The sequence below is a fragment of the Schistosoma haematobium genome, chromosome 1 (assembly GCF_000699445.3).
Source record: "Schistosoma haematobium chromosome 1, whole genome shotgun sequence".
NCBI classification, from domain to species: Eukaryota; Metazoa; Platyhelminthes; class Trematoda; order Strigeidida; family Schistosomatidae; genus Schistosoma; species Schistosoma haematobium.
This window is the reverse complement of record NC_067196.1, coordinates 32,546,793-32,561,668: the sequence shown is the minus strand read 5'-3', so window position 1 is coordinate 32,561,668 and position 14,876 is coordinate 32,546,793. Positions and strand designations below refer to the sequence as shown.

The 14,876-nt window shown below is 31.4% G+C and overlaps 1 protein-coding gene across 1 annotated transcript in view; it reads right to left on the bottom strand.

The window, feature by feature from the left end:
• Positions 1 to 4,607: 4,607 nt before the first annotated feature.
• Positions 4,608 to 14,876, bottom strand: part of MS3_00007751 (uncharacterized protein) — an 86,655-nt gene continuing 76,386 nt past the window's right edge. The window contains exons 4-5 of the mRNA XM_051216076.1: positions 7,894 to 14,315; positions 4,608 to 4,673 (exon numbers count right to left, since the gene is read on the bottom strand). Of these exons, the coding sequence (XP_051073747.1) occupies positions 9,838 to 14,315 (4,478 nt within the window). The 3' untranslated portion in view covers positions 4,608 to 4,673; positions 7,894 to 9,837. The remainder of the gene's footprint in view (positions 4,674 to 7,893; positions 14,316 to 14,876) is intronic.

Below are 14,876 nucleotides of genomic sequence, written 5' to 3'. Positions count from 1 at the left end.
CCTTTCACAGCCAGACTAACATCACGAAGACACCAAAGATGGCCTAGATTGGCATAAGACGCTCTGGCTTTCACTATACGTGTATTGATCTCATCACTCACACCCTCACCAGCACCTATGCAGCTACCTAAATACACGAACTTCTCGACTACTTCTATCTGCTCATCATCCAGGGTGAGTACAGGATTAGAATCCTGCCAGTCTTGTAGAATTACTTTGCACTTCGAAGGTGCAAGGTACACACCCATACTTACGGACACTGATTGCCAACTGATTAAGTGCGGATTGAATGCCTTGGGCATTATCGCACAGTAAGACAATATCATCCGCATACTCAAGGTCGAGATGTCTTTCTCCAGGCAACAGATCCACACCGTCATTAGCAAAAATATCTATTGGAAAACTAGTTTATTCAGGATAAGAATGTTTTTCTTTCAGTTACATGAAAGTTTCAGACATCATTACTAGATCAAGATTTGAGGAAGTTTTATTTTCCAATCAACTTTTAGACAATGAATAATGTATCGCACAAAAAGTAGCTCGGATAGGAAATATACCGATCAATTATAAGTGACAATAGGTTTTCCAGATTATAGGCTAACAAACAAGCCAAGAATCGAAAGAAAAAATGATGCTAATATAAAAGATTTTGTGATGCTTGTACATAATGATGATCGTTTTGTAAATTATTAGACTTACTGATTGAAATAATAACATTATGCCTTCAATTACGTACACTTCCTTATTCTTGCTCAAGTGCTAGCCCATTCGTACTTACGTACAGAACTGGAAATTTCTACTGCAAATATTACATTAAGTGCTGTTATTTTTACTTGAATTTAGTTGTGCAATTCTAATTTTATGTCTTTTTCATAATGATCTTCAGATATTAGAAGTAGGATAGTAAATATGTTTTGTAACCTGTCACTGTAGTTACATATATTTCAGTTAAGATTTGAAGAAAAGAAAGTGAATGACTTTTAAACATTTTCACTAACATCATATTAATCGCCCTACATGAAGCAGATATTGCTATATACTCGTTTTTTATTTAAAAGTAAATTTTAAGCCCTATGAGATTGTTGACCTAAAACCAAACTGCCTTGTTTTTAGATTAGTATCTTATTTCATTTAATGGTAATCCTATGATATAAGTTTGGTTGATGTGGTTGTAACAATATTAGATTTAAAATTTACGTAATATCTCGTACTGGGATGTCAGGCAAATGTTGTAATCGATAGGAAGCTGGGAGTTACTTAATTTCTTGATTCGCACTTTTTGTAGTACTTATAAGTAGTACAAGTGACCAAGCTGAAATAAAGAGAGTGGGATTCTTGGAATTCGACATTTGTCTTGGAAATTTTGCAAGAATTCATCGTTTTTCATACTTTATTGGTCCCGTATTCTTGATAACAGGTTTATTGATATTCCCCTGTATCCTGATTGCTGTTAAAACTTACTCGGCAGATTATTTGCATTCATGTGAGAATGTCGTCCGTAAGAACTAATAAAGCTTTGTAATCAGGGGAACCTTATTTAAGGAACTCAACGTCTCCAAAACATTCGCATGGTACTAAAGATTCCGTTAGCTTAGATGCCAACCTTTATTTCCTTTTGACTGTGAGAATTCGTTCTCTATAGCTTGTAGTGGCAGGCACTATGTCAAGCCCACAATGGTTATTCTAACTTCTGGACGGACCAATTTATTCATTCTTCACAAGCCACATTTTGACCTTGTCAATTATTCGCTTATTAACCCTAAATTTTCATATGATCATATGTGTGTGTTCATTGCTCACCCTACTTATTACGTGTCTGTAACTTATTTTTGTCTGAATGTAAATATTGAGTTACGCTTGATCAAAACGAGTCCTCCAACTCGCCTTCTCCACATCGCCAGTTGTTATAACTTGTGACTGCAGATTAGAGCGAAGCGTATTATCGATCGGACCAAAGACGCGTAAACACGTGAGAACAACCTAGAGTCCTGATTGGTCCTGCTTCCCTATCTAGCCCAGCCAGTTGAGCCCAGAACGCAAGTCTCAGCCTCTGAGATACGAATCATCATATTTCAAACATAATCTGTTTATATACCAATCGAACCGACCACAACGTACCAATAAAATATGAAACATTTGTAAAAGAATTATCCAGATGTGACTGTGAATGAGGGAGGTAGTTATCAATATACTGGGTATAACTCAAGAATGGTAAAACGTATAATAATGGTTCATAGGTCAAAATAAAGCTTATAGTAAGAGAAACATGAATAGAAATAGTTTAGTCATTTAATAATTATACAATAGAAATATACGTTTAGTATTGGTCCATAAAGGATCCCAAAATTACCATTCATTATGTTTCTCGGGTCCCAATAGTTTTCCAAAGACATTCTACGCTTCGCGTTCTCCTTTCGTTTCTCTGACTGTCTGTCCTGATCATTTCAAAATGTATCCGCGTATTTGACTTATTGTATTCCGTCATTCTCTAACGCGAATTAAGTTGATAACAATATACGAAAGTTGGCGACATGTATATTTCGATAACAATCAGCATATGATCTAACTGGAGTCAGGTAAAGGGCCGATAAAAACTGTACCTGTTATGGCTAAATGTCGCGTACCTTTTTTACATCTGGATTTTATGTTCAGAGATCATAATACCTTTCTCTATGAGGAATATTTTGTAACATTTTTTCAAAATGACTATTTGTGCGATATATTGATGTAACTATTAATCATCATACTCTAACTGATTGTTATGGATATATCATGTCGACCGTGAGATTTGAGGGATTTTTATTGTCCTCTTTGTAATAGGTCTTGAAATTACGATAACAATTCCTAGTTACACTCTAGTACCAAAACACACTGCTTTTGTAACATATCCCCAGGTACTCTAAAATACAATATTTGTTTGACTGAGACCATAGAAGACTAGTTTACAATTCGGATTCTTTAATCTGTTGTATACAGATTTACTAGCAGTGGTTATCAGTTAACGAGATTAACACAGTGATGGAATATGAATTAATGGAAGTCGAATTGAGTTAATGAGACAAATGTCGCACTAAATCACTGCGTGATCTAGCGTTTAATTCTTTAGCAATAATTTAGATTTGGAGATTCATAATCCTTAACAGTTTCATGATTTATGGTTACTTAACTGTACTCTATAAATTTCAATAGTTTGTTTTTTACCTAAATCTGAGTAAAAGCAAATGAGTTCTTGAATGTTTTCACGATTCATTTTAATAAATGAATGTCATATATCCAAAACGAATGTTAATTACTTCGCACAGGAAAAAAGACCTAAAGAAAACTAAGACTTGTTGTATTGTTATAGTTTCCTATTGTATTAGCCATAAAGCAGTTCACCTCACCAATACGCTATATAAGATACCAGCTTCCATAGGTATCTGGCTGTTAACTGGAGTTTTGAAGATGCAAACCCGATAAAACTAAGTTTATTTCAGAACTAGCCGTTGATACATAGAGCAAATCGTTACTATTAGGTAGATGACTGATCGTAAGCATACCTGTTGACGACCGACTCTAATGGTATTTTATGACCTTAATGTTTCCTAAATTTTAGATTTCATGAGAGGATTTCTCATTGCAATATGGTGCCACGAAAGTACACTTGTCTTCTGGATACTCATTCTTCCAACACTGTTGTTCGTGTTAAAACTCACAGTAAACTGTCACCAGAACCGTATCTATCAAGCAGAACTTATCACGATTGCGTCTTTCGCACAACTCAATTTGCTTCTTTCATATTTGCATTCTAAAAGTTAGCACTCTTTTCGTTTGAAGTCTTAGCGATTAATCTCTTAACTGAAGAATCATTTAATTGTTGTATTTGGGTGACAATTCTGTTTAATGAAATTGCTAACTAGTTGTAGGATATGTTTTTCTCCTCTGAACGAGAAATTCTGCTTCAGAATTGGTCATGGTTAGACCTCAGTCTATCCATAGGAAGCAGAGTAGTTGGCCTCATTGTCTACTTTGGGTTTCTCGAAAGTCAGATTGGCTCCAGATGATTGGTAGCTGATATGATATTGAAATGGATATGGAATGTAGAATTTGGTAATTCAGGGAAGATATATTTCCACTGATGATGAGGATATTATACTACTCAACTGTCCTTCTATGCATATAAGAGTGTGAAGCATGGTATATAGGGGAAGCAAATATGAGTAGATTTTAAGTTTTTCATTAAAAGTGCTTTACATTTCTAATGTATGGCTCGACCACAGAATGAGTAACATTCAAGTCAGGAGTGAAGTATTAATGGAAAACAAAACTCATGAATTAAATCATAAACATTCACCCAGTGAGACAGATATGTTTTTTGTTTACTTAGCCATAGCCTGTTTAGCATACAATACTGGAATTAGACAACATTTTATTTTATAATTGAGGAAAATTCTTGTCATAAAATAATTAGATCTTCTAACAAAATATGACAGAATTACACACATCTGGTAAACTGCTAAAACGAAATAGCTTTTTTGTTTGTTTGGTCACAACAATTTTTTTATCTCTAAGGATAAATCCAAATAAACAAACAAAATGTAGTATTAAAAGAAAGTGCTATATAAACCGTAAAGGCGCCAGTTTGAACAAATTAAATAAATTGTCATGAAGCTAGGACATGGAATTCGTAAATACTTCAAAAGAATGAAAAAAAGAGGTTTTCGTTTTGAAAATTATAAAAAAAGAAGTATCAGAATATTTTAGTCATCAATAAACTACGTTGTAAGCTGACATCATTATCACTCTCAATTAAACAGAAAATCTAAGTGAAATTATAAATTTAAACAGTTGAGATCATGAGTCAATTGAAGCTAGACCACCATAGAAAACCTGGAAGCACTAGACGGCCGTTTCATCCTATTGTGGGACTCCTCCACAAAAACCCCTTCTGAAATTATAAATATTAAAACTTTTTTTTTCAAAATGGTTGTTTCATATACCATCTCTTCTGAGTACATGATAATACTAATATGTAGATGGAGTTGGCTGAGTTTTTTTTTTGTTCTTCAAATATTGATACAGAATAAATCTTCATTTAGGTGATAATAAAATAATAATTATAAAGGAACTTTTCTCATCGTTATTTTTTACAAGATTGAATGAAAGTCTGGATTATGTCTTCCTTAAGTGTCTCATTCAATGCTGATCACAATTATGCTTTAGTTTTATTTTGAACTGATCAGTACTTCAGTTCATTATGAAAATGTTTTCCTATATTAAACTTGTAAGTCGGACAAGTTAATGTTGCTGAAACACTAGTCGATAAATGAGTGTGTAAATTATTAGAAAATAAGTTATTGAATGCTACCTAGCACTTACAACAAACTATACCTGAGCGGTTCATGATTGGCAGTACTTGGGAAAAACTTATTTGTCAGATTAAAGCATACGCAATTTGTCTAAATTGAGAACTGTGCTTTAAGCATGAAAACAGATGAGTTTGTTTTATCCAAAAGCTAGTTATGTTCCTCTTCGTACTTATGGTTCATAATCTATTAGAGTTTTATCTAATTAGTGATTTTGAAGTGGTATTTCGTCTTGGAAAGAAGTAATCAATTTACCCTATTTCAAGTGGCTTCTAGAATGCGCTAAAAGAATGTATTTAACGACTGAACTTAAGTTAAAATATCATCCCTAGGAAAATGAGAAGCATTTTAAACAGTTTATAAGTGATTTAGCTTGACAAAATAGGAACACGGATTATACTATACCAGATCAATTGTCTATTGCATGATTTAGAAAGCAAGTTATTCTGAATCGAAACATACACTAGAAATTACACAAATATTGATCTTGGAATGGCTCTCGAAGTGTTGTATTAGTATAGCAGATAATTATTGCAACTCTCTCGTTTCTTATGACCTAATGCACCAATGATAAGTCCAAGTTTGAAAACGTTCGTTAATATTTGAACGAACAACTCCACAAAAGGTGTAAGTTTAAAATGAAACTGTATTTGTAAAAATCCTCTGTGTAAGGCACCTTTCTTTGAAGTCGTTCGATTCCACTTTCTGAGACTTTTATTAATATAATTTCCTTTCAAAAGCGTTGCAGTGTGACAGTTGTTTCATTTAAAGTTAATCTTCTTGAACAAAATGTACAGAATTTAAGCTCGAGTTTTATAACTTTCATCTGTTCTTATCTGCGTATTAACTTGTTATTGTTTAGTGGCAAAAATTAATACCCAACATCAGGATCAGTCTTAGTAGGTTCCAAACTTCCACTAAGCTAAATAAATGGACTATGATGGGAATTGTAGCTAACGGAGGACCTATTGGACTTTTAGTTATATTGGCAGTGCTTTGCTGTATTTGTGGTGTATGCTACTTATGTTGACATACATAAGTAGTATGTAACACCAATCGGAAGTGAAGTATCTGGCAATAGAAGGTTAAGGAGATCGAATTGAACAGAACAGAAAATAACTTTAATAACAACAGGAATGAAGAAGTTCGTAAGAGACAATTGATGGAAGATGTGCAGATGAAGTTTATAGCATGCATAAAGAAAGACTGACAGCAGAGGCGCTGTTTGTATGGGCGAATAAGAACAGCGTAAACACCTAGCAACTACTTGGCAAATATTCGTAAACAAGTAATCGGACCCTTTCTCTATCCAAACTGTTTATTTCACATGCATCGTTATTCTGACTGAAATTAATGTGGGTTATTTTAGCAATACAATTATGTATTTGATGATTCTTATTTGACATGCACATCAATGATTCAGAAACAATTTTTTCAACCTTTAACTTGAATTTTTTATTTTTCCTTTATATAAAAACATTAACATCTAATATCAACTATTAATAACTCAATCTTACACATACACAAATACACACAATTCGCTCAGTCATTTATTTTCACATCGTGAACTTTTGACATGATTCGCATTTAACTGACTCATGTTATCCTATTTACTAAAATCAACATCTAAATATGATTGGATTAACACAGTATAGATTTGATTGTTAAAACGCTATATATATTTCTTTGATGATTTTGATTATTACCCTGAAGAAGTTCAGACATGTTAGCTGGACGAAACGGAATTATTTATTTAAATTTCAATCGCTGAGATTATTTCAAATACAATTTTCACTTATAATGACTCCTCTATACTCGGCACTCAGTTTCTGTCAAACTATTCGTCCTAATATTGACGGATATCCGTATAAATTATTTTATGTATGGTTCTCATATTTCACGAAGGCACACGGTAATTTTGTATAAAACAAAAAATTGGTCTTCCCCATCTGAGTTCTCGTTCACTACATATTAACTGATTTTAGAAGAGAATGACAAAATAAAAATTTTGAGCAATGAATGAATACTAACCGACCAAAACTGAATGCTGATTGATCCTTGACCATATCTTTTTGTGATTGGTGAGGGAATCTGACTTTAGATGGCTTAGATAGTCTTTCAGTCTAGCTAGATCATTTGTGATCAGATTACTCGCGATATGCATGTTTTAAACAACAAAAAGACTGTGACAAGCATTTTTGTCTTGGTGGAGTTTGTAAACTTTAAAAGAGTCTCTGTCTGAGTACAGAGCCCACCTTAGAATTACCACTATCAGAACCATTTCAATTATGTGGTAAATGTTTTGACCGAGCATGCTACTGATAACCCTTAATTTCGGGATTCCTCGAACTATATAGAGTTCTACTGCGAATAATCTTGGAATTGAGAGACTAATTCATTCTAATTTTCTACCTTTTGTGTCAGCCAGTTGATAACTGTGTCAAATAGGCCTGGGTGATTCCCATTGTATATTTACAATTGGAAAGTCAGTCAACTATAAATAATAATCATGCAATTGCTTTCCATCATATTTAATACAAATACTCACTTCTATTGACAGAAATCTATAGATAGGCCTCAACCTTCCCAAATAAATTACGGTCAGGTAGTAAACAGTTGATACAAACGTATGATATTACCTAGAGTAACTAAAGACATTAAATTGCTGTTTTTACCATTTTAAAATCTTGTCGCTTTTTAAAACTTCATACTATAACTGAATTAGTTTTAATTAGAATCACTTTAACTCTTTTCAAATAGTGAAAAACACTACCAAAATTTCATGCAACATATACGTTTCTCGATAAGAGTTATTCAAAAGATTAATGAAAGCCATATGATATTCATCTCATTGGATACTATAGAAAAAGACGATACAAATAAAGATTAAATTTCTACGATTGTAATTAACAAAAGCAAAAAAAACGAGTAGTAGGTGAAAAAAATGTATTTTCTATACTACACTTTTACACTCTTCTCTGCATTTTTTTTCTTTCTAAACAGTCTTCTTAAATTTGCAATTTTTTCATTTTTATTTTCGACAAAGATTCGATTGGCATTATTAAAACAGTTGCCAAAGTTAATCTATACATCTCTTCTTTTTTTGTTTTTGGACATTGTGCACAAGATTCGTAGTTAATTAGATAAACAACTTCTACATACACATAAATATATACGTATGTATTTGTGAATATACAAGTAGAAGTTTGTAAATAATAATGAGAATGGTTATAAATTTCCTATATACTTATACTTTTGAATAAATATTATTATACAAGTAAGATAACAATAGAATACAATAGATAAATTAAAAATCATAAAAGAAATTATTTTAGAAAATAATTTTTTTTTGAGAAAAAAATGAAATTTAAACAATGAAATGCGAATATTGAATTAAGTAGAAGAAAAAAAGAAGAAAAAATAAAAAAGAAAGAAGTGTAAAGTTAACATCAGAAAAAGAAAATAGTCAAAGAACATTTTTTTTAGAAAAAAACGTTTTTCCTTCTTCTTCTTCTTCTTTAAATGAACTTCATGATCGATATTGTAGGTGAATTAAAAAAAAAGGAGAAGAGAAAATCATATTAAATCACAATGTTCTGAGCAAATATTTACGTTAAAAGTTCCCAATGAGTATTTGAAGTATAGTGCAAGGCTCAGTGAAGAGATAACAAATCACAATGTGTAAAATTCATTGATATTTGAAAAGAAGAGAGAATAAGAAATTTACATTAAAATAGAACTTAAACTTATCAAGATACATTTTTTGAAGATACTAATTATACTTTATTTACATTTGGTAATCATTTTGTATTGAACTTTTCGTTGTTACATTTTAATCGTTCATAATAAAGCATATAAAAGAAATATGGACAAGAAAACATAAATAGTAATAATAATAATAATATTTTATTTAATGAATAAATTAAATGTAATGAAAACTCTTTATTTATTTTAATTAATTAGTTATTGAAATGGAAGCACTAAGTTTACTGTTACATATAAAAAACAATCAGCATTTTATAGTGAGATGATGAGAATAGGAATTATAAACAATTTTATAAGTGATAAATTAACGAAAGTGATAGAAAAACAAACAAACAAATAAATAAACATGGAAGTAATTTATAACACAATTAAACAAAACGGGATAAAAACAAACAATAAAGAAATAAATTAAACAAAAAAAAGCGTTTGTCTATAAAATAATAATTCAGTTGGAATTTTTAAGAAAAAAAAATCGATATTTCATTAAAGCAGATTGTTTGAATTTATTCAACGTACAATATTGTTGTTTGAATAAGTTATGTATATGGAAGTGATCAGGAAATCATTTGAAGTGATTTGAACATAAGGCTTTTGTTACATAATACATGTCTACTTAAGTAAGAATCAATTATCATTGTATAAGCCCATAATAGACTTATTGAATATAGAAATAAATTAATTAACATCATTTTTTTCGATTGTAGAAAGAAAAACTGAAAAAAAATTATTAGAAATTAGTTTCAGTTAATTTTTTTCTATTCATTAAAACAATTTCATTCGATTTAGGACTTTTTACATATTTTGATTGTATATTCGTTGAAGACTTATTGATTTCTGTTTCTTTTAAATATTGATTATTATTATTATTATTAACTGGTTCTATATACAAATCTTTCATTGGTTGAATTATACAATTCACTTGTTTTTGTAATAAAAAATCATCAAATGTAATTCGTATTGAACTAAATGGTATACCAGTTTCAACAAAATTTGCAATTCTTGTATAAATTTCTGGATAATGATGTCTTAAACTAACACCACGTTCACGAAGCATACGTTGTAAACGAAGCATATAAGCTTCTCTAGCAGCTATTGCTTGTTTATCCATTTTTATTGTGGTAACGTTTACATGTGATATTTCAGGATTTTCAATATGTTGTGTATTTTGCAAGGTAATAACTTCACTTTTATTTCTTAAATTTGAATGAGAAGGAAATGGTAGTATTAAACTTTGCTTAAATAAATGCACTGGACGACCATCCTTTCGAGCAGTCAGCTCATATGCGCATACAACTACAATTAAAACCATACTTGAAGAAGGATTGTATGATTTACATGGATTAGCAATACTTGAATCTAATTCTTCCAGCTCATTAAGTGTAAGATATGTAGGAGGAGCCATTAAACCTCCTGGACTCGGTTGGTGAAATCTTTCCCATTGATGAAGCGCCTTTTCTATAGAACTATCATCTAATTCTTCATTTACAAATGAATGCTCTAATGATCGTTGTAAAAATGTTTCGGCATGTTTAATTAGTGAAAATGATAAGAGTATACCACCTCTTCCAAGACGAGCCATACCAGTTTTAGCAAGAGCTGTAAGGCCTGTAATCTGACCTGGAGCAAGATTTCGCAACAAACGACAACAAACACGTTTAGCTCTAGAAAATGAACAGGTTGAAGGGTGGTCACTTGGATTACTTTCACACTCTTCTCGACATTTATTTGAACAATATAAAGTAAAACAATTGGCACATGCACACCATTTATTGGCTTGAGATACTGGTAGGGGTTTTGTTGAGCATGTAGATTTACCACAACTTATATATAGCAAACCATCAATTGGGTGACGTATGATCGCTCCAGACAATTGATTTAATCCGAATTCTCCTAAATTTAATGGTTTATAACTGTCTGGTCCAGCAATAAGTTGTAAGTATTCATAACGATGAGAATCTTCTTTTATGTCAAATTCATGAGCTGCTATAGAAATAGCTTCAGCAGCAGTAGGAGGAAGATAACGATGTTCAGCCTCCGGATATACAGGCCACCAACCAACACTTATTAATAAATGTTCAAGAGCTGATGGTCTATTAGCAAGAAGACTACGATGCCTTGATGAACATGTATCAAGTAATGAAGTTAAACAAGTTAAATCAGATAATTGATCAAATCCATCTGTAACTTCAGATTCATTTTCACCATCTGCATCTGCTGAGTATAGTTCATTACATGAAACTTTATCCGGTGGATTTATCATTTGAGAAGACTCTTTACTTTCTGAATCATCTAAACTAAGACAAATTTCAATACTACTAGCATTCTTTTGAATGAATTGCTTTGATTCAAAACTATTTTGATTTAAATATTCTTTTGGTTTTACGAAAACATTAGTAGTAGTAGTAGTAGTAGTAGTAAAATTTTCATATTTTACATCATATTGTTTTGGATCTTCTTCAGAAGAAATCATTTGATGCTCATTTGAATTTTCTGTTCCTGAATCATGATCAACATCTTTTATATTAGATAATGATATTGTAGGTTTTGAATTAGTATTAAATTTGTGTGTTATAATATTTGGTGATGAAATCAAATTAATTTTCTTTATTGAATTACATTGATTTATATCTAATTTCGAATTATTATCTAAATATAATACTGATTTATTAGTATCATATTTATCTGGTGGTTCTGTAGTTGCACGATTAAATCTATTCAGTTTCTCTTTACACCATCGTTTTTCATATTTTGGTATAAAATCTTGTGGATTTAATTCAATTAATTTACCTTGTCCTTTAGTATAATTATGTCTTGGAGCAACTTGTGGTCGTATATCTTGTGATTCAATCGATTTATATCGTTGTGCACTTAATGAAAGCATTGAATTATTTAATTTTGATTGAATAGGACGTAGATAATTATTGGTTTGTCCAGATTTTTGTTTAATTAATTGACTAGGTCTGACAAAATTTGGTGGATTTAAACTTTCTGATTTTGGCCATATTGGTTCAGCTACTGTTTCAATTGTTTTTTGTGATAAATTCGATATATTCGTAAGTGAATTATCACTAGGTTTATAAATACTAGATAAAGATCGAAGTGATGAAATTAGTGCTTTATTTGTACGTGGTGTATACGATGGGCTGGGAAAATGCTTTTGAGTCGCATGTCCGAATTGTGTTCTCTCGTTTGTATTATATTCTTTAACTGTGTTAGTGGTTATTAGATCAGATGTGGTTTGTAAACAATTTGCCTTATCTAACCATTCAGGAATATGTAGTTTTGTTAATGATTGAGCTATTCTTAACTCATGTGTTGAACGCGCTTTCTCTTTTAATCGATCAATCAAACCTTGTGCACCACCGCTTGTTGTTTTCTTTTTGTATCTTGCTACTTCATATTGAGGTGGTACTTTTTGTAGATCAGATTCTTCATCATTAACAAGACCTTGATAACTTTTCGCTTTCTGCCATTGGTCATTTGGTGATTGAATTAGTTCAACTTCACTAGTTTCTACTGTATTTCCACCGAATTCATTAGATTTTTGACGACGGAATGCCCCAGGAGTACGTGTGTATGCGAGGTTGTATAAACTACGAGTTCTATCTTGATATGTATCAATTATTGCGGCATCAAATGATCCGTCACTGACTTGAGTATTTAATTTATCTAAGTCAGTTTCTAAAATAACCGGTCGTTTGAAATTTTCACCAGTGTCAATATCAGTCTCTAATAAAGAACTATACGATTTGGTATCACCAAAAAATTTCTTCGTTAATAATTTATTTGATTCGTTTTGAATGTTATATACGCCAGAAGAATATTGATAAGATAGTGTGGTTGGTGTTCTAGCTTTTTGAATTTGAGCATCTAAATCAAACAATGAAGCAGACTGTCTTGCTTCCGAATGTGGTTCACTTTCTGTATTTAATTGATTCGTGGCTTCATTTGTGTCCGCTCTTGACTCAGCTATAGCTGAATCTAAATCTGTAAATCGATAACGTGAATCTGATCTTGAATTACGTGGACGATAAGCTGAAGACTGAGAGTTTTGTACAGAACGGGATTGACGTTCCTCTTGTCTTTTGCGACTAGAGCTCCTCAATCTTTCACGAATCTCATCATCAGTGGGTATTGGTTTCAGGTGCCATTTCGTACGTGGAAGGTAGTGAGTTGGTGGTTTAGATGTAACTGTACTAGGAGATAGAATATGATGGTGTCTTGGGGGGCTTGGACTCATTTGTCTATGTTTATGGTCTAAGTCTCCCTTTAAAATCGGAGTATTAGATAACTCAATTGGTTCTTTAATTTTATCCACTTTCCTTAGTTCTTCACTCTTTATATACAAACCTGTATTATAATTTGAAGGTAAATGACATAAATGTTCACTAAAATCATTAGTCATTTCGTTTGATTTAATCACAGGTTTATGAGTTTCATCTTTTATTGTTACAGATTTATATGATGTGTAATTTTGGACTGGTTCATAATTTCTGTCTCCATTTATTTCTCTTACTTCAAGAATATTTTGTCGACAGTTTTCAGATACACTTAAATTGGTAATTATTTGATTATCTATGGTCTCTTTTTCGGACAAAATTGGTCCTGGTTTGTATTTAGTAGAATCATGAACTAAATTATCTAAATTACCACAATCACCTTGTAAAATACGACTTTTTCTTTGTGATGCTAATTGAATGTCATCTTGTTCAGCTTTTGTTAGTTCATAATAATGAATTGATGTAGGTTGCTTAACTGTCTCAAAGGTTTTTTTATTTTGTAACAATGATGTATTATTACTGTTATCTATATTCCTTGATCGATCTTCTATAATAAATGGGGATTTAGTAAGAATTGTTGATGATGTTGCTCCTATTATTGATTGATTTTTAACATAACCTGATGTTTTATTTATTCGAGTATATTCATCTAATTCATTATCATAAAAATTTTCTGTATGATTTTCATATGGTTTATTTAATTTTGTTTCATCCTTAATAGTTATTAAACCATTTGTTGATCTAAAAGCCTGATTATCATGATTTTTCTCATATATGTTACAATCATGATGTTCATTTGAATATGATTTGTGAAAGTTTGGTTGTATTATTTCATTTGTATGTTTTGAATCGGTTAAATTATTTTCATATAAATTTGATGTATACATTTGAGGTGAATTAGAACTTTGAATGATTTGAATATGTTCTAAAAATAAATTGGAAAAATAATGGTATTATGATTTAAGTAAATGTTAAATGATGTAGTTTTGTAGAGATATTTGTAAAATTTAAACGAACAAAGAGTCCCACAATAGGACGAAACGGCCATCCAGTGCTTTCATGTTTTCCTTGGTGGTCTAGCTTCAACTAACTCATGATCTCAACCATTTAAATTACTATAATATCCACAAAACCTCTTCTGATATTTGTACGTTTCTTCAACACCATACGAGATAGAATCTACACTTGTCAGATTTTACAGTAAGCAAAAATTATTCTTGAAATCCACAAAATCCAATTTGTGAATCACTTGCCCATTAATTAGTATTATTTTTGCCACTAGTCAAACTGAATGAGAATTATATGGTATTGTAAATTGGTTGAATTCAAGTCATGGACTAATAGATTTTTGTGGTCTAAATATATTCTGTTCTAAAAACCTCAAGGTGTTGAGCAGCAAATCATGTGAGAAAGTGGGTGAAGGTTTCTGGGGTATCCCACTCTAGGGAAGAAAATTAACTGGTGCTTCCTTATTTCCTGTTATTCT